Source organism: Quercus lobata, chromosome 4 (assembly GCF_001633185.2).
Source record: "Quercus lobata isolate SW786 chromosome 4, ValleyOak3.0 Primary Assembly, whole genome shotgun sequence".
NCBI classification, from domain to species: Eukaryota; Viridiplantae; Streptophyta; class Magnoliopsida; order Fagales; family Fagaceae; genus Quercus; species Quercus lobata.
This window is the reverse complement of record NC_044907.1, coordinates 52,226,728-52,251,575: the sequence shown is the minus strand read 5'-3', so window position 1 is coordinate 52,251,575 and position 24,848 is coordinate 52,226,728. Positions and strand designations below refer to the sequence as shown.

The window sequence follows — 24,848 nt, the reverse complement described above, 5'->3', positions numbered from 1 at the left end:
TTTAAAAGTATTGTACCTGAGTTTTGTTTTTACATAATTAGCCAAAGTCAGTAAATACCCATTGATTTGGAATCTGTCAAAGATATTAGTACTATACTAATGTGTTTTATTTGTTCTTTATGCATAATTGGCATAAGTTACTGGGTTTGGACATTGCAGGACTGATCTGTCTCATTTTATTTTAAGAGTTGGATCTCACATGTTGTATTACACACATGGCTCGAGGCAAATCATTGTGGGTTTTATTTTTTTTATTTTTCAAAATGTCATTAATTAAAACTTTTTTATACTTTTTAAATGAAAAATTTATAAATAATTAACTCTAACTAGGAACTACTTCCCAAAAGTTGTAGTATAGAAATTGAAACATTGTTTACTTTATTATATTTAAGATTTCTGCTATCAAAAGCTGTAACTAATATAAATTGATATTTTTCCTTTCCTCTTGTCCAGAGTCATTTTTTATGTAACATATATTTCAAATCAATGAAACATAGCTATCTTTCTTTCTTTCTATTTTTTGTCAAGAGTTAGTTAAACCACTATAGGCTCATATTAATTTTTTTTTTTTGTCAAAATAGTTAGTTAAACCACAATATGTTCATATTAAAAAAAATAATAATAGAAAGATAATTTTTGTCTTGTCCATTGTTTTTAAATTTATACATTCATTTTTATTAATTAACCCCATATATTGAAATGACATATTACTAATTTATATACTATATAACTAGCGGCCAACTAACCTAAATGCATGCACAAGTGGGTTGATATTGATATTCTGCCAAACGGGCATGCTCATAGAAGATTCCCATTCCAAGTTGCCCTTAATAATAGCCCCACTCTTTAATTATGTGATAGAGATATTTAATCTGAACTTGAATGAAGGTTAATTTTTAAGAGTAATTTTATATCTACAATATTATCACAACAAGTCTTAGGTTATCCGTTATGATTGATTCTAATCTGAGTTCACCATTTACATTATTTTTTTTTTACCTACTAATAGCAGTCTGCTACCTAAGAGTTGTTGCAAAAATATTGTTGATGTAACATTACTTTTTTATTTATTTATTAAAGAAGTCTACAATCATTAGGAAAAACATCAAATTCATAAGGATTTTTGTGCATAGAGCACCCACAAAAAATGAGTCCATACAAATAATCACATTATCAAAGTATGAAAAACTACAAGCTTTTGGTTAGTCCATTACAAGCTCCACGGTTCAAATTCACACTATTACTGATTTGGTTGTGTGGTGAACTACTAGTGGTCCCTGTTACTTTCTTTTACGAGCTCATGTGTTCAACCATTCCACCGACTATTCTAATGTCTATGTCACATTCTAAAGAGTAATATGCTGCCTTAGCTCTGAAGCATGCGTGACAATTTGCGTAGACTCTCTTTTTTGGCCTCTTATCAACTCAAGCAGTTGAGAGCAATTATGGCCTGGGAGATCTGTGCCACACAATATCAACTAAGGCACGTTCCTTGTGATCCCACAAACTATAATCTCACAAAGCTTTCAGTGATGCTCAGAACTTTATAATTTGAAGTACGACACTCCAGCAAGAAAAATGTGTTCACTAAAAGGCACGTAAAGGACACAACATATAATTGATATAATAATATATATTTGAAAAATAAGGCCCAGTTGGGGACATGACAATTAATTAATTAATTAAAAGTTTGTAAGATGGTACTAAAATTTATAAACATCTAACGTGCCATTGTTCTTTTATTTTAACTTTTACTTTTTTTTTTTTTTTTTTGTGTGTTTTCTACGCTTATTGACATAAAGTTGATTGAATAGGTGTTTGGATCTGACTTATTTGCGCGTTTGTGTTTTACATCATGTTTTTGTTTTTTTTGTTTTTTTTTTTTCAAGTGGTTACTTTTGACTATTCTCCCGTGAACAGTGCATTCGTGTATTGTTCACGGGTCTCAAACTTCACTTTTTAGTCATTTTTCATTAAAAATGGGTCTTACGGTACTATTCATACATTTAAAAATTATTTTACTACACTATTTTCAGTTTTCAATTTTCAACAAAAATAAGTTGTATCTAAACAGATTCTAAGTGTGTACCCGAGTAAGCTAGCTTATTTGTTGCACTCTTTTCAAAAATCTGTGTTACTTGCTAACTTAGATATCTCTATATATTGAAAACACCAAAAAGTGTCAATCAGTTAAATTATAAGACTCTCGACACCTATTAATAGAAACCCAAGAGGAAACAATGAATAATATTGGGGATTGATCCAACCACCCACAAATAAATCTGGAGATGATAAAATGGTCTGATGGGCCGACCTTAATGGGCCGGACGGATTGAAACTGTTGGGCCCGTGTAAAGATGGTCCCACGCGCCTCGAAGGCCCATCGCTCACAGGTGCAGTAAGGGCCCATGATCCGAAATCTCTATTGCCTAGAAAAAGCCCTAAGATCCAATAAGGGAAATTGTATCAGAATCCCATATTGGAAAGATCTGGAGGTCAAGAAGAAAAGCCAACTCTCTATTACTATAAAAGGAGTAACATTCACGCAAATCAAGGTACGAAAAATTGACCCTCTTTAACGCTCTAGAGGAAAAAGGACGAATTCTGACTTGACCTTCGGAGAGTGTTTGGCCGGCACCACACCGGTGCTCTCTAAAGGTCTTCTTCCGTTCGTTCTTGGTGTGCAGGTTCGTTTTGAGTCGCGAGTACGGTGTGACTCATTGGTGACAATTTTCAATGTCATCAAAATCCATATTTTGCTGAAGTACGACACTCCAGCAAGAAAAATGTGTTCACTAAAAGGCACATAAAGGACACAACATATAATTGATATAATAATATATATTTGAAAAATAAGGTCCAGTTGGGGACATGACAATTAATTAATTAATTAAAAGTTTGTAAGATGGTACTAAAATTTATAAACATCTAACGTGCCACTTGTTCTTTTATTTTAACTTTTACTTTTTTTTTTTTTTTTTGTGTTTTTTACGCTTATTGACATAAAGTTGATTGAGTAGGTGTTTGGATCTGACTTATTTGCGCGTTTGTGTTTTACATCATGTTTTTGTTTTTTTTGTTTTTTTTTTTCAAGTGGCTACTTTTGACTATTCTCCCGTGAACAGTGCATTCGTGTATTGTTCACGGGTCTCAAACTTCACTTTTTAGTCATTTTTCATTAAAAATGGGTCTTACGGTACTATTCATACATTTAAAAATTATTTTACTACAGTATTTTCAGTTTTCAATTTTCAACAAAAATAAGTTGTATCTAAACAGATTCTAAGTGTGTACCCGAGTAAGCTAGCTTATTTGTTGCACTCTTTTTAAAAATCTGTGTTACTTGCTAACTTAGATATCTCTATATATTGAAAACACCAAAAAGTGTCAATCAGTTAAATTATAAGACTCTCGACACCTATTAATAGAAACCCAAGAGGAAACAATGAATAATATTGGGGATTGATCCAACCACCCACAAATAAATCCATATTTTGTTTCTTTTCTCCCACAAACACAGGTCCAGGTTCTGGATGCTAGCATGTGCTTTAATATTGCATATGGTTCGAACATGGTTGGCATGATTAAGTCGTAGGGCTAATAATGGTTGCTTTCTATTTCAACTTACTTACGAAAGTAATGGTTGCTACTTATCAAGGACCCAATGCTTTCTTAACAATATCAATTTTGTTTAGGTCCCATATTAAAGTACAATGCCTGTTTCCTTTTTTTAATCGCATTTAAAACCCATTCCTTTTTATGCATAATTAAGTTGCTTTTTTGATTGCCGTCAAAAAAAAAAAAAAAAAAAAGGTCCGGTTAATATGTGTTCTAAGGACACACATTAAATTTTCTATTTTTAGAAACATTTTTTGGGGAATTGAAAAAATTGTCATTACTTATTTCAATTTTCGAAAAAATAATTTTCAAAGTTGTTTTTCTGATTTGGATTTTCTGAAATCGTGATAATATTGCCAACTCACCAGCAACAATGTCACAAAAGTCACTCTCTAACAATAATAATGATGATGGGATAGTAGAAAATGAGAATAATCATAATTTTCTTCCTCGATGATAATCACCCACCACTAGCAATTTGATTATGAAAGTACTAACCGTCAAATATAAACGATTGACGACTGCACGAGACTCACACGCAAACATTTCATGCCAACATTTCATATGCATTATATATGGTATTGTTTTTAATGTTGGGCCGGCGCTAACACAAGGTTATTTAGGCGATTCTCTATGGCTTCAATTGAAAAAATAACCTCATATATAATTTTGGTCTTATATAGTATAATCGGTATAATTACATATTTTATAGGGATCTAAAGTAAATACATTTCATACCCATCAACCTAAATGCCCATAATTTAGCATCTCTTGACAGCTAATTATCATTAGACCCATATTTTTTCACTTTCGTATCCCTAAACTTATTTTTATTTTTATTTTTTAAAGGAGGAAAGTAAATAAGGTGGTCTAAATTTTTTATACGTATAATATTTTATATACAATTGACATGAAAAATTCTAATATTATTTTACATTTAAATGAATTATCTTTACTTGAGAAGGTTGAGGTCATTTGGGTGATCCAAGTTTCACCAGACACGTTGAGATGTGGACATATGTTCGTATCCTAATGTGTCCAGTGGAACTGGTCACTGGACACAAGCCTTTCCAAACCTATACAAAATGAGAATGTAGGAAAAAAATACCATAGAAAATAATGAGGAACCATAATATTGAATTACCTGGGATGCTTGTAAATCATATAAATGATTTGATTCTTTTCTAAATATTAGCATCACTCACTAATTAATGTTTACTAATAATACTTGTTATAATTGCATTGCTTTAACAAAAATAAGTTATTCAAAATTAAATTGATAAAATCATAGTTAAAATTGATTAACACAAAATGGATTAAGTGGATTTTGAATTTTTACATCTTATATTGAATGAATCCAAAAAATTTATATGAAATGACATTTTAAATAAGTTATACAAATAATAAACCATTAGTAACTAGTTCAAAATTTCAGTGCAATGTGTGTCTATTATTAATGTTAATTCAATTCACTTTCCACTATTTGTGAAATTATTTGATGCACATAGTATATACTATTATTGCAATACAACATCTTCCTCTCACATAAAATTGGATTTTGCATGTATCAAATAATTTCTCCCAATACCTTCAAGCTACAGGTATGAGAATTTGATTTCCAGAATTTTAGAGTCTGTTTGGATTTAGTGTTTTCACTCACCCATAACTCAATTTCCATCACCCATTATTCAAAATTGATGGGTCCCATGTCTAGGATGGTTGTCTAGATTTGTTCTCATTTTCAGTTCTCATCACCCCAAACTCACCAAAATGTGTAATGGGTGAGTGAGAATGAAAACAAAAAAAATGGTGTTTATGAGTTATGGAAATAAAGTGATGGTGGCATTTTTGTAATTCCACTCAATAATTGGGGCCCATGGTCAATGTTTTGTAACATCATTGCCAGCCACTTTACTCCCCCCCCCCCCCCCAAATGGATCTTTCTCAATCCATACCAGACCTTTCCTTCATTAAAGACCCCTCCCTTTATTTTCTTCCTTTTCTCTTCCCAACCCTCTTCCTAAGCCGTCCCCTTCCTCTCTCTATACCCACTGGTAATAGCTATTTCTCATCCCGGTTTGCGAATCCAACTGAATAGAGGAATGACTTCTCTCTGAGGTTGTCAACTGAACTTCGGCAGTGGGTCTTGAACAGAGAGGTATATATGCGGGTGCCGTTCTGGTGTTTCTGAACCCTGTCAATCCGTGGGTCCCACATAAAGTTAAAAAAATTGAGTTTTTAGAAAGAAAATTCTATCGGATTTATGAGCCAAACAAAGCTGAGATGGGTCTTGGGAGTTTAATGAATTATAAGATGATGAGTTTTGGGTGATGAGTGATGGAATATGGCTCACTCTCAACCCAAACAAGCTCTTATTTTCTAATTGATTTTCTTTGAAAATTGACGATGAAATTAGTGGCTTGATGGGTTTTCCTCCCACCTTTTAAATTTGATTGGGTTGCTTATGATTTCTCTCGGCCTTAACCCTTTTGATGTGGAGGTCACAATCTTTCTTTCTTTCTTTTTTCTTTTTTTTTTGGAGAAGAACGTGGAGGTCACAATCTAAATTGCAAAGGAAAGGAATGAATATTACGTAGGTTTGAAATTCCTTGTCAATGTCACATCAAATTTAGAGATCAATTTGTATCATATTAATAACTGGAAGCTCAACAAATTATTATAAAAAAACTTGAGGAAATAAGTGAGGTTAGGCAAAGTTTAAATGTGTGGTTGGATGCTGAAAGCACAATGTGGAAGTAGAGATCGAGGAATATGTGGCTGGTGAGTGAGGATCGAAATACCAGTTTCTTTCACGCGAAGGCATCCCAACATTTTCAATGAAAAACAATAGTTGGGCTGTGTGATGAGGTAGACTTGTGGCAAACAGAAGATAGAGTTATGAAGTGTATTGTGCTCTACCTTCATCAGTAAAAAAAAAAAGTGTATTGTGCTGGACTATTTTAAGGCCATTTTTAGCTCAAGTGGTCCTACGGATGTTACTGAAGTAGTGGAGGCTATTGAACCAATTGTATCTCAGACTATGAACACATCCTTGACAACCGAATTTAAAGCTGAAGAAGTAGCCTGAGCCCTCAAATAAATGCATCCTAAGAAAGCACCAGGACTTGATGGTATGCCCCATCTTTTTTACCAACATTATTGGTCTTTAGTAGGAAATTGTGTTATACATATTGTAATTGATTTTCTAAACCATGGTATTGTTCCCCCTAAGTTCAATGAAACTCATATTGTTCTCATTCCTAAAGTTAAGAATCCTTCGAAATTTACCCAATATCAGCCTATTAGCTTTAGCAATGTGATTTCTATGTTGGCCTCAAAAGTCCTAGCCAATAGATTGAAACAGTTATTTCCCCACATTATTAGTGAAAATCAGAGTGCTTTCATGTCAAATCATCTTATCCCTAATAATATCTTGGTTGTGTTCGAGACTATGCATTAGATAAGTCAAAAGAAGAGTGGGAAAATGGGAGAGATGAACCATAAATTGGATATGAGTAAAGCTTATGATAAAGTCGAATGAGGTTGCCTAGAGAGTATTATGGTCAAGATGAGTTTTCATACAAAGTGGGCAGATATCATAATGAGATATGTTCAAACTGTTACATATTCTGTAAAAATCAATGGGAAACCTCGAGGCAATATTACCCTCACTAGGGGTTTACGCCAAGGAGACCCTTTGTCCCCCTCTTTGTTTTTAATATGTGCAGAGGGCCTTTTAGAACTTCTCAAAAAATTGACAGAACTTGCAACACTGAAGGGAGTTGCAGCATGTGTGAGGGAACCAGATATTTCCCACCTACTCTTTGTGGATGATAGCTTAATTTTATGTTGGGCAACAAAGGAAGAATGTTCCACTTTGATAGCTATCTTGGAAAAATATGAGCAAGCCTCGGGTAAACAATTAAACTAAGAGAAAACGTCATTGTTCTTCAGCAGAAATACACCCCAAGAAGTTCAAGAGGACATCAAAAGCCACTTTGGAGCTGAGATTATCAAGCAACATGAAAAGTATTTGGGCCTTTCATCACTAGTAGGGAAGAATAAGTGCAATACTTTTCATTAGTTGATTGAAAGGTTGAATAACAAATTATCATGGTGGAAAGAAAAATTATTATTAAATGTGGAAAAAGAGATCCTTATTAAGACTGTAGCACAAGCAGTCCCAACATATACAATGAGCGTCTTTAAGCTTCCCAACTGAAGAGATGACTAGTATGGTTTGAAAGTTTTGGTGGGGTCAAACAAGTGAGAAAAGCAAGACGGCAAGGCTAAGTTGGGATAAAATGTGTAGGCCTAAGGAGGAAGGAGGACTTGGCTTTCAGGACTTAAAGGTTTTCAATCTAGCTCTATTGCGGAAGCAAGGATGGAGACTTTAGACATGTACAAATTCTTTAGTTCATCGGGTACTCAGGGCGAGGTATTTCCCTATTGGAGATTTTCTGTTCGCGGAGATAGGGACCAACCCCTCCTATGCATGGCGTAGCATAATGGCAGCTCAATTAATTGTCTGATAAGGAACTCGGTGGCAATTTGGCAATGGCCATTCTATTGAAATCTGTGGGGACAAATGGCTACATCAACTTTCAAGCTTTTGACTCACCTCTCAACCTATTGCTGTACCCTCTGATGCTAAGGTTTCATTGCTTATTGACCCACATACAGCGGCTTAGAGGACTGACATGGTCACCAATTTTTCTCTCCTGATGATGTAGCAGCTATTCTATGTATTCTGCTAAGTTCTCGATTACCCATGGATCACTTGGCTTGGGCATATACACCTTGGGGAGTATTCACAGTTTGAAGTGCATATAAGGTGGCTGTCTTCCTGTAACAATGGTAGTGTAAGTGAATCATCCAATGGTCAGAATCACACAACTTTTTGGAGGACCATTTGGAGACTAAACGTTCCAAACAAGATTAAATCGTTTGCTTGGAGAGCTTGCTGAAATATTCTGCCAACCAAAGAAAATTTATGTTGTGGGAAGGTAATTGATAATCCCAGATGTGAAGCTTGCGATGATGAAGCTGATAGTAGTGGCCATGTTTTCTAGCGATGTCCTACGGCTCGTGAAGTATGGACCCTATCCGGAATTGACTTTGACACCCCTGGTTTTCACTTCTTGGAGTTTGAGGGACTTCGTTTGGCACTTGAAGTTTGGGCAGAAGATGGATGATGAATTGCTAGGATTGGTTATCACGGTGGCATGGAGTCTTTGGTTCAGTTGAAATGAAGTGAGGTATAGGGTAGAGCTAGATCTTCAGCATTAACAATATTGCGGAAAGCTCAAAATCTGTTAGAGGAATTCCAAACAGCCAACTTAGTTACTTCCCACCAGGTGAATGAGGATGTGGTATAGTGGTTATCTTCGGCTGAGCTTTGGTTCAAGCTTAACGTGGATGGGGTGACTTTCTCTATACTCACAAGTCAGCTGGAATAGGAGCGTTATATGTGATCATGCAGGGAGGGTGGAGGCAGCGTTGAGCAAGAAATTGTATGCTCCTTTAGGTCCTATGGAGATTGAAGCAAAAGCTTTAGAGGAGGGGGTTAACTTTGCCTGGGACATTGGCATTCAAGACTTGGTGGTGGAGAGTGATTCATAGATTGTTATCGATGCTTTAAAAGGTGATGGTATAACACGATGTTTATTGCAAATATCATTGAGGCGAGGGGACATAGCTCAAGTTATTAGAGTTTAGGCACATTCTTATTTCCCACGTCAAAAAATAGGGCAATCGCTTAGTACGCATCTTGGCACAATATGCCAAGAACATTGATGGTTATGTAACTTGGATAGAGGAAAATTCTAGTATGATTGAGTTTGTTTTGGCTCAGGATGTATTGAATTTATTTTCTTCGTAATAAAGCTGTTTTTTTAAAAAAAAAAAAAACTAATCCGCTCTAATTTTATATTAAGTATCTCAAATTAAATATTAAATCAATTACAATTTGTGCCAACTATTCTTCCTATTTGAATATACTTTTAATTCATTTGGATTGCTTCCAACCTATATACACCTCATTTCAAGTATGAGAGGTACTTTTGTTTTGGCTAAAAAAAAAAAAAACATTTCTAATCTCAATTTGCTATTTTTTGGAATAGAGGTAAAATTGTAGTTTCATATAATGGAAATTAGAGTTTTGACCTAAATGATTAAAAGTTGAATTTTAATTGGTCAAAACATGGGTTCATAGTTTTATATTGAGTTAAAATGCACAATATTATTTTCTGCTGGTTTGATTGTTGAACCTAGGAGGCTAGGATTTGATTTTAATGTGTCTATAAAGAAGCTTACCTACCATGAACATTATCAAAACAAATAATACTTACAAGATAAGATAAAATTGATTGATGATTACTTTGATAGAGATAATTCAAGAGCCGACTTGAATTTGGCGCTGAACAGAAATAAATTGAAACCCAATTTGACTAAAAAAAAAACCCACATGGTGATTAATGATCAAACCAATGAGCAACCCTCCCTTACACTTACCTTTTTCCAAAATTCACCCGACGAATAGAGGTGTGACAAGCTCACTTGTGACATATTAGTGAATTTGTTGATATGCATGACTTAGTGGTCGAAAAGTCTTTGTAACTCATTATACTTGTAAGTTTAAAAGTTGTGATTTGAATAGTTGTAAGTTCTATTCTTGTTCGGGAGGTCCCACACCACGTGTGATAGGGTTTAAGAGTAAGCGGGGACAGTGACCACGTGTGTGAACTCCCTTTTTATATATTTATATATATATATATAGAGAGAGAGAGAGAGAGAGAGAGAGAGAGAGAGAGAGAGAGAGAGAGAGAGAGAGAGAGAGAGAGAGAGGTGTTACATACTACCCAGGGGGTTCGAATGAACTCCCTGGCCTGGCCAAAAAAAATAATATATAATATATAAAATTTATAATTTTCTTTTTTATTTTGACCCCCTAAAATGAAAATTTGAACACTCTCACCCTATTTTTTTAACCCATTTGAAATAACTTGAATATGATCATCTTAGTGTCACTTTCACAATATTTTTCACAATAATTTCACAATAAAGGTTAAATGGTAAGTTGTAACTAGTTTTTATTTGGACACACAACTAACATCACTTTTTTACTAACTTTTAACAACTTGCTATTTAGATTTTGTTGTGAAAATTTGGGAAAGTGTTGTGTCCATAGCCCTACTTTTACAATATTTAATTTTATAGGAAAGAAAAAAATGTTTCAAATTTTTGCTCATTCATTAAATAAAAAAAAAAAAACATTTTTTTCGAGGACTTTGGCTCACTTAGGCCTGGACAACGGAATAAATCTATTTTTTTCTGCACTTTTCTTCTTCATCCGCAAAATTAAAATTACACTACCAGTACAACCAACAGATTTGTATCTATGTTTGTGATTATTTCCTCATTCTCTCTATCTCTCTTTCTCCTTTCTATGTTTTTTTAGTTTTCTCCTTATCCGATCAAGTAGTTTGATAAGTGCTCTACAAATTTCCAAATCTAAGAAGTCTTCTAGTGTTTACTCCAATTCCAAGAGACTGACCACATGTATAGTTAAAAAGCTATATACTTCAAAAGTAAAAACCTATATCAGTTACTATTTTTTTTTCTTAGTTTCACGTTTACTTTTTGTTCTACTCCTAGATGTTTGACTATTCTTTTTTATCATATATTTTTATTCAATTGATATTATATATAAATATAATAAGTTATTATTAATTTGACAAAAACGTATTATTAGTTATTTAGTTATATTTGTTTATGCATTTAAAGGTTGTTGTTTTATCGATCTGTAAAATATTATAATTTTTTTAAACTATTGTACAATATAGTTGTATTGTATACTAAATTATTTTTAGAATACTATTTTAGATTATTACATATAATATGGAAGTTGTATATAGAAAAAAAAAAAAAAAAAACCATTTTATGTTTTACTCCCTCCTCTCCTCCCTTGACAATGCTAAGAGGCTTCTGTACTGTAGATAGGGGCTTAGAACATCTCCAACAGTTTCTCTATATTTTTGTACTGTTTGGACAGTGAACAGTGACATTTATCTTTTATCTACCTACTTTTTCAAATACATCTTCCAACAGATTCTCTATCATTTCTTTATCTCATTTAAATATTATTTCTTCATTTTTCAACACACATATTCCCATACCCCCACCCCCACTCCTTTCTTAGCTAATTTTTTATTTAGTTTTATTATTTTGCTAATGTACAGTAGCCCATCAGATTTGATGAGCTACTGTTCATGAGACAAAAAAAAATCATGATTTAGAGAATCCATTGGAGACTATTTTTTGTGTCTCATTCTCTATTATAGAAATTATATATTTTGCTTTGGAGATGCTCTTAGGTCATCAAAACGACAAAACCCAACTAACTTCATCAAAATGCATAAATAAGCTTTGTTCATGTTTGTAGAGACGCATCATGTTCTTTTGTCATGGGTGATGAGTTTTGTGAAAAGTCAACTTGCTTTAAATGTCTTTGCCATGGCGTTCCTTGATTTGACCGAAAGATCATTCCATTCTTGTCTTGTGTTTTCTTGTTGAAGGAAGGAGAGAAGAAGATGAACTGGCCAACTTTTTTGATTGTTGATAGGAGACATGGCAAAATGAGCGGGTCGGGTCAATTGGGTTGTGGGTTAAACAGGTCACGGGTTAAAACGGGTCATTATAAGCGGGTTAAAAAGGGGTTTGCGTCATCGGGTTGCGGGTTGGGTCGATCCGTATTTTTTATATGAATTTTTTTTAATTTTTTAATTTTATAAATAAGACAACATGTATTTGCCATTTGGAAAGTGATGCAACAAATTACTTGATGTAAAATCATTATTTTCAATTTACCACTTATATCAAGAATGAACTCAGTTAAACTTATTAATACTTATTCAATAATTTTAAAATTATGCAAATCCTAGCATTGTCATCTAAAACAAAATAACACAAAAATAAATAAAATAAATACACAAATTTTATTTCTACACAATATCAACATTCCAAAATATAAAACAAAATTACAAATGACTTATTGAATAACTCATTTGATAAAGAATAAAAACATATAAGAAATTTACAATCTTGAAAATTAATTTTATAATCTATTATCAATTGTGGTTGGCACTCTATTTTAATTTGAGATATACATTACAGTTTGATTGCTTACTTATTTATACATGGTCTCTTTTATGAATATTATATTATTGTTAAGCAACACACACTTTATGAAATATCATAATTTATTTTGAACATAAATTGTTAAAATATAGGTCTAAGCATTTATAATTTATGCTAGTTTGATACTTTGGCTTTACTATTTCACACTTGTGAATGTTTCTCACACATGTCTAGAATTTTAAATCTATGTTTTTAACTTCACTGTAACCAGATTATCTTGGCATGTACTTTGCCATTTGATATCTAAAAATATTTACTTATTACAGAATGCTCAACCATTTATCTTTTAATTAATTTGCATATAGTTATGTAAATGTATCAATTGTTTTCTTAAAACTCACAATAAACAATAAATAAAACACGGGTTGACCTGCAAAAAACACGGGTTGGGTCACGGGTCAACTTGTTTTTGCTTCGGGTAAAAAAATTAGGGTTCAGGTTGTATATTTTTTGGGTCGGGTCAAAAAATTTTAACCCATTTCACCATGTCTAGTTGATAGTTGATAATCTAGCTCTAGGCATCAGTGCACTTGTTTACCCATGAGCTCACTTATGTGCGTTGTGGGCTTTGACGTTTTTTTATTTTCAATAAATTTTAACTTGTTTTGCTTCATAAATGACTAAAACTTAAATATTTCATTTTTAAGGACCCAATGGCCTGTTTGCTAAAAAAGAATCATGGGCTTTGGTTTTTTCTTAACAAGTCAATCCATTTAGCATCTAAAACTATGGGTTTGAGTATTTTTCATTTGTTGGCCCATTTATCTAAATAAGGGATTTCGGTTGTGGAGCCTAACTTGTGAAAAGAGAGAGAACATCGGCCATGAGCTCAATTCTTATAATGCGGTAGAGTAGTATAGGCCGTGAGCCCAAACTGCGCAGTAGAAACTTATAATTTGTAAATCCTATTTGCAGGATGAGAAAAATAATGCCGAGTCATGATGCCTAATCAATGAAGTGAACTATTTGGTTTTTATTTTTTAATGAATAAAAAAGGGACTTGTAGGTGTGGTTATTGTTTTTGATCCACTTAAAACTCTATAATGCAGGGTATGGAACCATCTACGTAATAGTGAGTTTGTCATTACTTGAACTCACAACTTCTGAACTTCTAAGTATGATGAGTCACAAGAACTTCCTACCACCATCACAGGTGACTACTAACTTTGGCTATTTTTAGGTTAAACATGCTCATAATATTAATGAGTAACAAGTTTATTAAAAATAAAAAGAAAAACTTGATTTCATCAAAAACTAATAAATTTTCCACCCAGACGGTATGTCATTCAAAATAAGGAAGTCTATTTTGTTCACCCTTTGCATTGTGAATTATTATATTGGATGGTCTTTGTTGTTTAACTTTTGAGCTCTAAATAACGCCAACGCAACGTATACAAAAACCATTAACTCATTGTACACGCATAACATGTGCTTTATTCGTTTGCATATATAATAACTCTTGTTTATATAGAATTTTGGAAATTAACACTATGATTATCGATCACTTTGATAATAAATATTGGAGAGTTTGTACTGTGTACACATATATGCCTTAACACGTAGGGGGGGGACAGTGAACCACGATTCATTGCAAATATGTTTCTTGCAAGTAAGATTAAAAAAATAAGAAAGTAGGAAGCTAAGATTTAGATAGTCATCACGACGAAGTTTCACATCTATTAATTGGACATTAGTTATGGATGATCGATCTAACTACCAGTTATTAAGGTTGTAGACAAAGACATCCTTTTAGCAAACAAAAAACACTATCCCTTTGGCACAGCAGCGCGTGGCATGCTTGGATTACCACCAGTAAAGGAGCACCTAGTTTCTTTGCCTCTTAGTCTTAGCCCACGTTATTAGAACCATAAAATAATAATAATGGGTTTTAAGGTTTATCCTTGGTGCGATGGTGGCTTTACAAGTATAAATGCTTGTGGGGTGTGGGGGTAAGGGCCGGGATTTAAGTCTCCAGGAGGGAGTTTTACACATATATACATTTAGATTAGGTTAAAGTAGAATTTCTATTTTATATTAAAAAAAAGTTTATAAAAGTTTTGGTAATTGGATTAAATGATTTTTAATTAACCTCTCCCTTGCCTTGGGTGTGTATTTGTTTCTAGAAAAAAAGGGGTATTTTTCTTGTATTGCGTAAGAGAATATGTTATTTGTAATATAACTTATCTCACTTTGCTTTAAAATTTACAATGGTTTTTAAGTGGAGTTTGAAATATGCCTTTGTATTAGAATTCCATCTTCTCTCCCCTGCATGTATTTGTTTCTCCCAAAAAAAAAAAAAAAAAAAACCTCTATGCTATTAGTATTAAAAATTTCTTCCTTTTTTAAAGAGGAATTAAAAAATTGTGGAGAATTTCATCTTAGCTATAGTGATATGTTTAATTTTTTCTTTAACATAAAACTCTTCTAATTAAAAAGTTCATCAATTACTTTTCGACATTTTCATTGCTTAAGTAGGATCTATTATAACTCGTACCTGATTTCATTAATTTATGTTGAACATACACAATTTGGAAAAGAATGACAATAGTTTAGGAAAAAAAATAAAAATAAAAAGAAAAAGCAAAAAATAGAAAACATAGTCACGTTATGAAATATAACGAGTGAAATATTGCCATAAAAAAATATAATAAATTCATATAAAAGTGGTAATCCACTACTCTACTATTTCAACTAGGGCTGTCCAAGCAAACCGGAGACCCGACCAAACCGATCGGACCCGACCCGTCACGGCCAAATCCGACACCTCTGGCAGTCTGTGACAGTTCCAATTCTCTGGAACCTGACTTCGGCGGGTTGAGTGGTAGGTTTTAGTCTCTCAAACCCAAGCCACCCGATCTGACCGACAAATGCTAAAAAAATGCCAAAATTTCCTAGATCCGGCGACTTTCTAGTGTTCCTTAGCTTTGATTCGGCCACCCTTAGTCTTCCTTCGCTCAAATCTGGTGGTATTTGCTCAGATCTACTCAAATCTAGCCAAGATTTACTCTCCTCCTTCGTCAGATTTTCTCAAATCCGGTGATATATGGTTAGATCTGACTCAAAACAGCAAAGATAGGCCCAGATCGGCGAAGATAGACTCAGATATTTGGTTAAATCCGGTTATTCTTACTAAGATTGGCGAAGATAAACTCCGATCTACTCAAATCCGACGCCTTCAACTTAGATCGGCGAAGAAAGAACTTCTCCTCCGCCCGCCGTCACTCATCATCAGACTTGACCGACCCGACCGTTCGCCCCCCTCAGCCCGATCGACTCGACTCGTGGTAGTCGGCGGTTGGTTGCAGGTGTGTTTTTGTTCCACTCGATCTGAGTGGGTCGAGTCCGGGTTGGGCACAAACCCGACCCGGCCCGACCCGTGGACACCCTTAACTTCAACAAGTTAGAATCAAGATTGTTACAAATATCACAAGCCGGCCTGGAAGAGTTTTTTTATTGCTTGAGAATGAGGCCTAGAAGAATTTGATTCCCACGTACATGTTCAACATATCACGAGGCCACGCGCTTCAAAAAAAGGAATATAGGCATATGCATATGACATATCCTATATGGTTCATACACATGACATGCCCCAAACGAAACGTCAATCTTTCTTGTCCCACACCAAACTACCATCATTTCTAATCTAAAATCTCATGATTACCTCCCTAATCATCCTTACTCTCTATCTATAAAAATAGTAAGAGACCCAACTTAAATTGTACAACTTAAATTTTGAAATCAAACCCATCAAAAGTTAAACCCAAAAATGGCTTCCGAATCATCATCAAGTTCCAACACACCTTACCCCATCAAAACAGTGGTGGTTTTGGTCCAAGAAAACCGCTCCTTCGATCACATAATGGGTTGGATGAAGTCCCTAAACCCTGAAATCAATGGAGTCTCTCCAAACCAATTCTCCAACCCCATTTCCACATCAGACTCAAACTCAAACCAGCTCTACTTTGGTGACAAGTCTGTGTACGTAGTCTCGGACCCTGGTCACTCATTCCAAGACATCTACGAGCAAATATTCGGCGAACCATGGACCGAGCAAACCGCCGCCCAAAACCTCCCTCCAAAAATGAATGGATTTGCTCAAAACGCAGAGAGAAATCAAAGTGGTATGTCTGAGGCAGTCATGAATGGGTTTATACCTGATAAAGTGGCTGTTTTTAAGGAGTTGGTGCAGGAGTTTGCGTTGTGTGATAACTGGTTTGCTTCTATGCCGGCTTCTACTCAGCCGAATCGGCAGTACGTGCATTCGGCTACGTCGCATGGGCTTTCCGGCAATGATACTAAGTTGCTTATTGAAGGGATGCCTCAGAAAACCATATTTGAATCTTTGGATGAAGCTGGTCACAGTTTTGGGATTTACTATCAGTACCCTCCGGCCACCTTATACTACAGGTAAAATAAAAAAATGACCTCTCTTTAGTTCTTATGAATGGTTTACTGGTTTTATTTTTATTTTTTTTAGATCGATATTTTTGTTAAAAAAAAAAAAGTGTCGGCTGAACTATAAGATTTTTAGTTATATATTGATATGTTTGTTTAAAAATAATAAAAAAGTGTAAGACTCTTACTTAGTGCCTTGTTTTATTAACTTAGATGTTGTTGAAACTATAGTTAGCTTCCTTTTGATTTTATGGCCGAACAACATGAGGGTTTTTTTCCATCCCAAATGTCTTAAAGGTTTTTTTTTTTTTTTTTTTTTTGAGAATCAAAATGTCTTAAAGGTTACTCCTCGCTTTTGTAAACAAGAGTGACGTTGAAGTTATTATAAACTTTATTGGATAAGTTTATGTGTGAACTTTTAAATATAAAATAAAAATATTTTAAAAAATTATTTGTTATATTGTTGATATAATATTCATAATCTTCATTATATCATATTAGCTAATAAGTTTTTCTTGTCGTAAATAATTTTTCTAAGAACTAATAAAGAGCTTGTATTTTATAATAGGTTGATATTTTTTGAGCGGTAGGTCATATTTATTTTTTGGTTGGGGTTTAGGTCAGTTTCATTTGCTTCTTAAAATCAACGGAAAGTTGATGAGGAATGGTGTTTAGGGTATATCATTTATACTATTTATAAGAAAATTTGTTTCTTTGGATTAAATTTTTATGTGGTTTAAAAATATTCTTAAACCTTATATTTAATAGGAAAAAAACTTGAAGACAACTTGGTAAAAATATATATCTCCAATTTCACTTAAAATACCTATAAAATAGGACATTCTCCTACTAATCCATATTTTTATAACAAATTTATCCAATTTTTTTATTCTTAAAAAAAAAATTTATCTAATTTTTTTATATATAAAAAAATTATGACATTAGAAAAAAAAAAAAAAAAATCTCATCACATGTGCAAAGCGCATGCGATGAGGCTAGTATCATATAAGATGATGAAGTAAAAAAATATTAGGAATTGAAGTGTGGATTCGTCGTTTGGTCCAAAACAAACGTCTACATTTACAAAGCTTTCTATCTACTGGTGAAGGTGTTTTACTTTTACATAATTTACAATGCACAAAATCAAGTATATATTTAAGTTTTCTATAAACAAAAGAATTAATAAAAATACATTAAATTAGAAAAGATTAAGGAATGTCTGTTAACTGTTAATACATTCTCGGGATTCTCTCAGCTGGACGCTAGTTTTGGCATTAGAACTAATTCATCTTTCATTCAATTTGTTTCCTTTTAAATAAAAAATAGGACTAAACAAAGAAAAGCCATTTGCATGAATCATGAAATATATTCTCTGTCTCTTTTTTTTTTCCCCCGATATTACACATATTCTATATATTGTTTCACATGAAATTAAGTTTCAAGTTATGTTATTAGTTGTATGGTCACGAATATACTGTTATTAGAGGTTTAAATTAAGTTTGTGTTGTGTATCTAAGAGTTAAACTCTTTTGGATATGCACCATTGTTAGTTTCTTTAAAACATTTTTTCATCTCCTTTTATGTGTGTATTAAAATACTTAGTATTCTAAAAAAAAAAAAAAGTTGTATGGTCACGTATTCATTGCATAAGATGCACATGGCACGTGAAATTCCAACTAACAAAGTAAATAATCATGATCATTATCATATATACATGGTGTCGTGTGGTAGGGCATCATGACCAAGATGATTATAAATTATAAAAGTTTTGACAGCTATATATGTGCCCATGTCATTGTTCTTTCTAGATTTCAATATATTCTCTTTTTTCTCTCATAAGTCCTACCTTTCTTTTTTCCTTTCCCCACTAGTTTTAACCTTATTAAGTAGTAGTTGGAGCCTACAATGATGATGTTCTTTTGCAAAGTTGAATTAGCTAGGGTGGGTTGGTGAGCTCCCCAAAGTCAATCAAATTACGGAGTAATAATATAAATAGTCAAGATTTGAGAATACCAAAATTTTATAAGGGTACTTGTCCATTTAAAAACTCTTATAATATACATATTGTATACGTTGTTGCAGTTCCATGTGATTGCGATATCGATGCTAATCATATGAGAAATTTAGCATATGGCATAGAATATTCTCCACAAAAAAAAAGTTAAAAGAAAAAGAGGCACATTATGGAGCTTCTGTTTTTTTATACAGTACTTTGCTATGTTCACCTACATACCAATCATATTATATGCATGCCTTTTACAATAATTAATTGATTACTCTGCTCCACTGCCCCATTATACTTTCTAGTCAAAGTCTAGCATGAAATATTTTTTTGGCACTTCAATTATCACAACTAATCTGTTATATTTATAGTTGTAATAATTTTTTTCGATCGATATAACAATGAGCGGGAGAATTTAAATTCTAATTTTTCTTTCTTTCAAAGGAAATGAGGCAATACCACTAAGGGTTTGTTTGGATACAGTTGAAAATTGAAAAACACTGTAGTAAAATAATTTTTAAATGTGTGAATAGTATCGTGAGACCCATTTTTAATAAAAAAGTTGTTGAAAAGTTAGGTTTGTGGATTCCATGACTGAAAAGTTACTGAGGTGTGCACTGTTCACACTTTTCCAGTCAACAATCACGGCACAGAGAAAAAAAAAAGGGGTGAAATGTGTTTTGCGTCTAGACGTGGACGCAAAACACAGTACCCAAACGGAGACTAAATATTTAAATTACAAAACTCTTAGATTGTTGTAATTATTGCATTCGTACAAATAAGAAATTAATAATATCTATGTAAGATGCAAAGTTTTATCAAATTCATGTCTACATCTATGATCTATGTTGATAATACTAACCCAAATTTACTGTCAATTAGTATATGAATTATAACCATATTCAATTAAATTTTACTAACACAAATTAATCCCATAATTACTTTGTTTTCAGAGAAAATCCCGTTAAACTTAAAACAAACTATTAATACTACTAATTCATATATACGTAATTGTATTTTACTACTCAAATATAGGCAAATTTTTAAGTCACAAGCGTGAGTCTCTCTCTCTATATAGGACGACTTGCTAAATACATCAAACTAACTATTATCTAGCTCAAAATCACTTTTTTTTTTTTTTTTTTGAGCTTACAAGGAATACAAAACTACTTCTTTAACGGAAAAAAAATCAAATAACATTTTGGAAAGAATAAACTTTCTTTCTATAATGAAAAATCCAAATAAGTAACCAAATAAAAACATATTTGTGTTGTGTGTGTTTATCTAAATAAAAAAAAGAAAAAAGAAAAAGTAAAAACATACATGTGCGTGAGGCTCCACTGCATTTCTTTGGTGGCAGACAAGGAATACAAACTTAATTTTTTGACGAGAAATATTAAACTATTATTATCTCCTTTTATTTTTTAAAAAGAATAAGCTTTCCTTATATTAATAGAACTAACTCATAAACTTGAATGATGTACTAGGTCTTCATGCTCATGAAATGCGCTGGTTTTACTAAAAAAGAAAAAAGAAAAAAAAGAAGAAGTAAGCAAGTAAAATAAAAAAAAGAATGTGCATGCATGAAGCAATTTCCCTAAATTCTATTGTAAATTTACAAGTAAAACAATTTTTGTTTGGCAATAAGCCTTTTATACAAGTGTGAAATTGCGCATGATGTTCAGGTTGTAGCTTAGAACTTGTATAGAATAAAAATTCAAAATGGATTTCTTTTTTAATTCAATTTTCAGACTATAGAAAGGAAAACTTAAAGATATTGAATAATCAAATTATTTATTCAGTTATTACCTTTCTTTTTTCTCTTTTCTTTCTTTGCACTTAGGACGCTTTACTATTTTCATGTGATCTGATGGGTCAATTCAATTGTCAACAGGAACCTTAGAAAATTGAAATACTTATTACACTTCCACGACTTTGATCTACATTTCAAGAAGCATTGTGAGGAAGGGAACTTACCAAACTACGTTGTAATTGAACAAAGATGGTACGACCTGTTATCAATACCTGCAAACGATGACCACCCATCTCATGATGTCTCAGTAGGACAAAAATTCATCAAGGAAGTCTATGAAGCATTGAGAGCAAGCCCACAATGGAATGAAATGTTGTTCATAATTACATATGATGAGCATGGTGGATTTTACGACCATGTTCCAACACCAGTGACCGGAGTCCCTAGTCCCGATGACCTTGTTGGTCCTGCACCATATTACTTCAAATTTGACCGTCTTGGTGTTAGGGTTCCAACCATCTTAATTTCTCCATGGATTGAACGTGGAACAGGTATGTTCAGCATGCTATTAATTAGTTGCAATTGCAAATTTAAGTCTTATTTTTTAAACTAAATTATAAATTACACCCTCTAAATTTTTTTGACATGATTTCCTCTTTTTATTTATTGATAATTCGATAGTTAGGAGATGAGAGATTTAAATTTTGGATGCCTCCATTGAAAATACCAAGAGATGTTAAAATGAGTTGAGCTATAAATTTCTTAGTGACAATGTTTTTAATTCAGTTTATTAAATTTAATATTTTTTTTTTCATTTCAATCCTTAAACTTCTATTTTTTGTCAATGTAATCCTTCTGTCCACCTAAGTCCAATCTATATCATTGAAAAATAAATATGAAAGGACTAAATTGAAAATATATCAAAGTTAAAGGATTGAAATGCAAAAAAAAAAAAATGAAGAGGAAGAAGAAAAAAAGGTGAAACTTAGCACTAAATTGAAAACAAATCAAAATTAGAGTGTTTAATTAGTAATATAACTTATATTTTTTGTGTATTAGTCTTATATAAATTAGAATTTAACAATTTAAAAAAAAAAAGAAAAAGAAAAAGGTGAACAGAAATATGCTTGTCTTTTGGGTCATTTGAGTATTAATTGTTTTTCTTCCTTTAGTAATTCCTAGTTGCAGACAAAATATAAATTATTATGGCTAAATCTTGTTACATATTTTGAGTACACATTTCCTATGTAATTGTGTTTTGAAAACAATTTTAACTAAAATTGTGTTTTTAAAACGTGATTTTAGCCCACAAGACAACGAGTGTCCAACAAGTGTGCAATAAACCATCTGTGATTTTTAGTACCCAATTATAGCACTTCATTTAAAATTTTTCTTATTATTAGTTGGCATATGAGGTAAGTTTATAGGGAGGAAAGTATTAATACAAGTTGTTGATAATCAAAATGCAGTGTTGCATGGTCCTTCAGGGCCATATGAAACTTCACAGTTCGAGCATTCCTCCATTCCAGCAACTGTTAAGAAGATTTTCAATCTAAAAGAGTTTCTAACTAAGCGTGATGCATGGGCTGGCACTTTTGAAGGTGTTTTGACTAGAAAAACCCCAAGATCCGACTGTCCAGGTAAACCTTCACATCTTTTAATCACCAACTATTTTATAATTGTCACTTGGGTAAAACTTAAGTACAGTTCCTTGGATGCAGCATTTTTCATTCCTCAATTAAATTCAAAAGAATGGTTGTAAGTTGTATCAACTAATGAGTTATAAATACTGTTATCTTTTCCAAAAGTAACTAAATTCAATGCAATTATGTAAAGACTGTATCTGTGGTTTATCCATTGTGTAATCTATCTCTCTCTCATAAACTTATAAGCGACCATGCATGTTATTATGCATATTGCAGTTACTTTAGGGGAACCTGTGAAACTACGCGATGATGGGCCACCAGATGAGGCAAAACTTAGTGAGTTTCAAGAAGAGTTAGTACAATTGGCCGCAGTATTGAACGGAGACCACAGAAAGGAAACCTACCCTGACAAATTAGTGGAGAACATGACTGTTGCAGAGGCTGCTAAATATGTTACAGATGCATTCAAGACATTCCTAGATGAATGTGACAAAGCCAGGGCAAGTGGAGTAAGCGAGGATGAGATTGTTGTTTGTGCTACAAACTCATCATCCAAATCCATTGCTTCTAAGCTATTTTCTTGCTTGATCTGTGATAATTGACTAATTTCCATTTTCACTTCTCTGCAAATCACATTCATTGGTTTTCGATTGAAGCACGACTTTGGCCTTGTAGAATCAGTTTGGAGCTGCGTTTTAGCTTACGTTCTTCGGATTTACAGATTCATTTGTTAAATAATGTAGAGACCCTGTATATCTATGTTCTTTATTCTGATTCCAGTTATATTAATGTCAAACTTTTTTTTTTTGAAAAACGGAGCTGTAAAATTTAATAAATATTAGCCATGTTAGCTAAAGTTACAGCTAAGAGTTGGGGGGAACATCCTCTATCCACACCAACTTAGAGCTAACATGTCTAGCATGTCTGGCCAAACAATGAGCGACAGAATTACCTTGCCTTTTAACATGAGAGAAAATACAAAAAGAAAATAATGCAAATATGAGTTTTGCTTCTTCCACTAGGTGTCCATGATCTGCAAATGAGATGTCCTCGCTGAGCAAAGCCTTAATCGCAATCTCTGAATATCCCTCCACCACAACAGATGAGAGGCCTAATTCAGCAGCAAAATTGAGAGCCTTGACAGCTGCTACTGCTTCAAGAGCAGCAACGGAATTGGGAAGTGGTACTTTTTCAGCCATAGAAGCTATAATTTGACCCTTCTCATCGCGAATAATTACTCCAACTCCAGCCATATTTTCCTCTCTAAAAACAACCCCATCAAAGTTCACTTTGAGGCAGTTAGGATCAGGGGGCTTCCATTTGATGTGTTGGGGAGGCCGTGTCTCATAATCTGGTGGCTTTGGGGGACTGCACGAATGAAGGCTGAAAGTGCAGTAAGAGCATCAGGCATTACTTGTTCCACAGGAAAAGGTTTGGTGCCAGTCCTCAATTGGTTTCTGCGGAACCAATAGTCCATGAGATTTGTGCAAACAGCTCTAAGTTCAAGCTTTCCTTGCTCAGATATTTTACTAAATCCACAAAACTTCAAAACTGAGTTGAAGCCCGAAAAATCCAGCAAGTATTTGAACTCCAAATAGGATCCAAAGAGGGCATTGCCAAAGAGCATGGAGTACATCCTCTGGATCATGATGGCAGTGATCACAAGAGTCATCAATTAAAACTTTCCTCTTCACCAGATTAGATTTCACAGGTATGGAGTTTCAGATGGCTCTCCATATGAAATTTCTAATCTTATTTTGGACTTTTAAACCCCAAACCACCTTCCAAACATCATTATCCACCCATTGTGCCCTGAAATCCAAAACCTCCACCTCCTGAGATAGCAATTTGTATCCAGATTTCACAGTATAGACCCCAGAAAAATTGTAGGGCCACACAAGCTTATCTTCAACTGGTCTTTGGCTTAAAGGGATTGACTGAATAAGGAGCACCTCATGAGGTAGAAAAAGCCTATTCAATAGGTTAGCATCCCAACATTTATAAATTGGGTTGATGATGGAACAAACCTTGGCATTTGCAAAATCTTGGACTACTGGGGACTGAATTTGTGGTTGAATGGTAGAGGGTAGCCACAGGTCAGACTAGAGATTGACAGCATCCCCAATGCCAATCCTCCATCTGAGACCTTTCCTTAATACATCTCTTCCCTTCGATAAACTCTTCCAAGTATAGGACCCCTATGAGCAAACTGGTGCATCCATAATTGAACCGTGAG

General features: G+C 33.5%; 1 protein-coding gene across 1 annotated transcript; it reads left to right on the top strand.

Moving 5' to 3' along the window:
* The first annotated feature begins 16,438 nt into the window (after positions 1 to 16,438).
* Positions 16,439 to 23,414, top strand: LOC115983758 (non-specific phospholipase C4-like). The gene is made up of 4 exons (XM_031106519.1): positions 16,439 to 17,223; positions 21,108 to 21,517; positions 22,436 to 22,606; positions 22,889 to 23,414. Exons 1-4 carry the CDS (start codon positions 16,583 to 16,585, stop codon positions 23,212 to 23,214), a joined length of 1,548 nt encoding a protein of 515 aa, XP_030962379.1. The 5' UTR covers positions 16,439 to 16,582; the 3' UTR covers positions 23,215 to 23,414.
* The last annotated feature ends 1,434 nt before the right edge of the window (positions 23,415 to 24,848 follow it).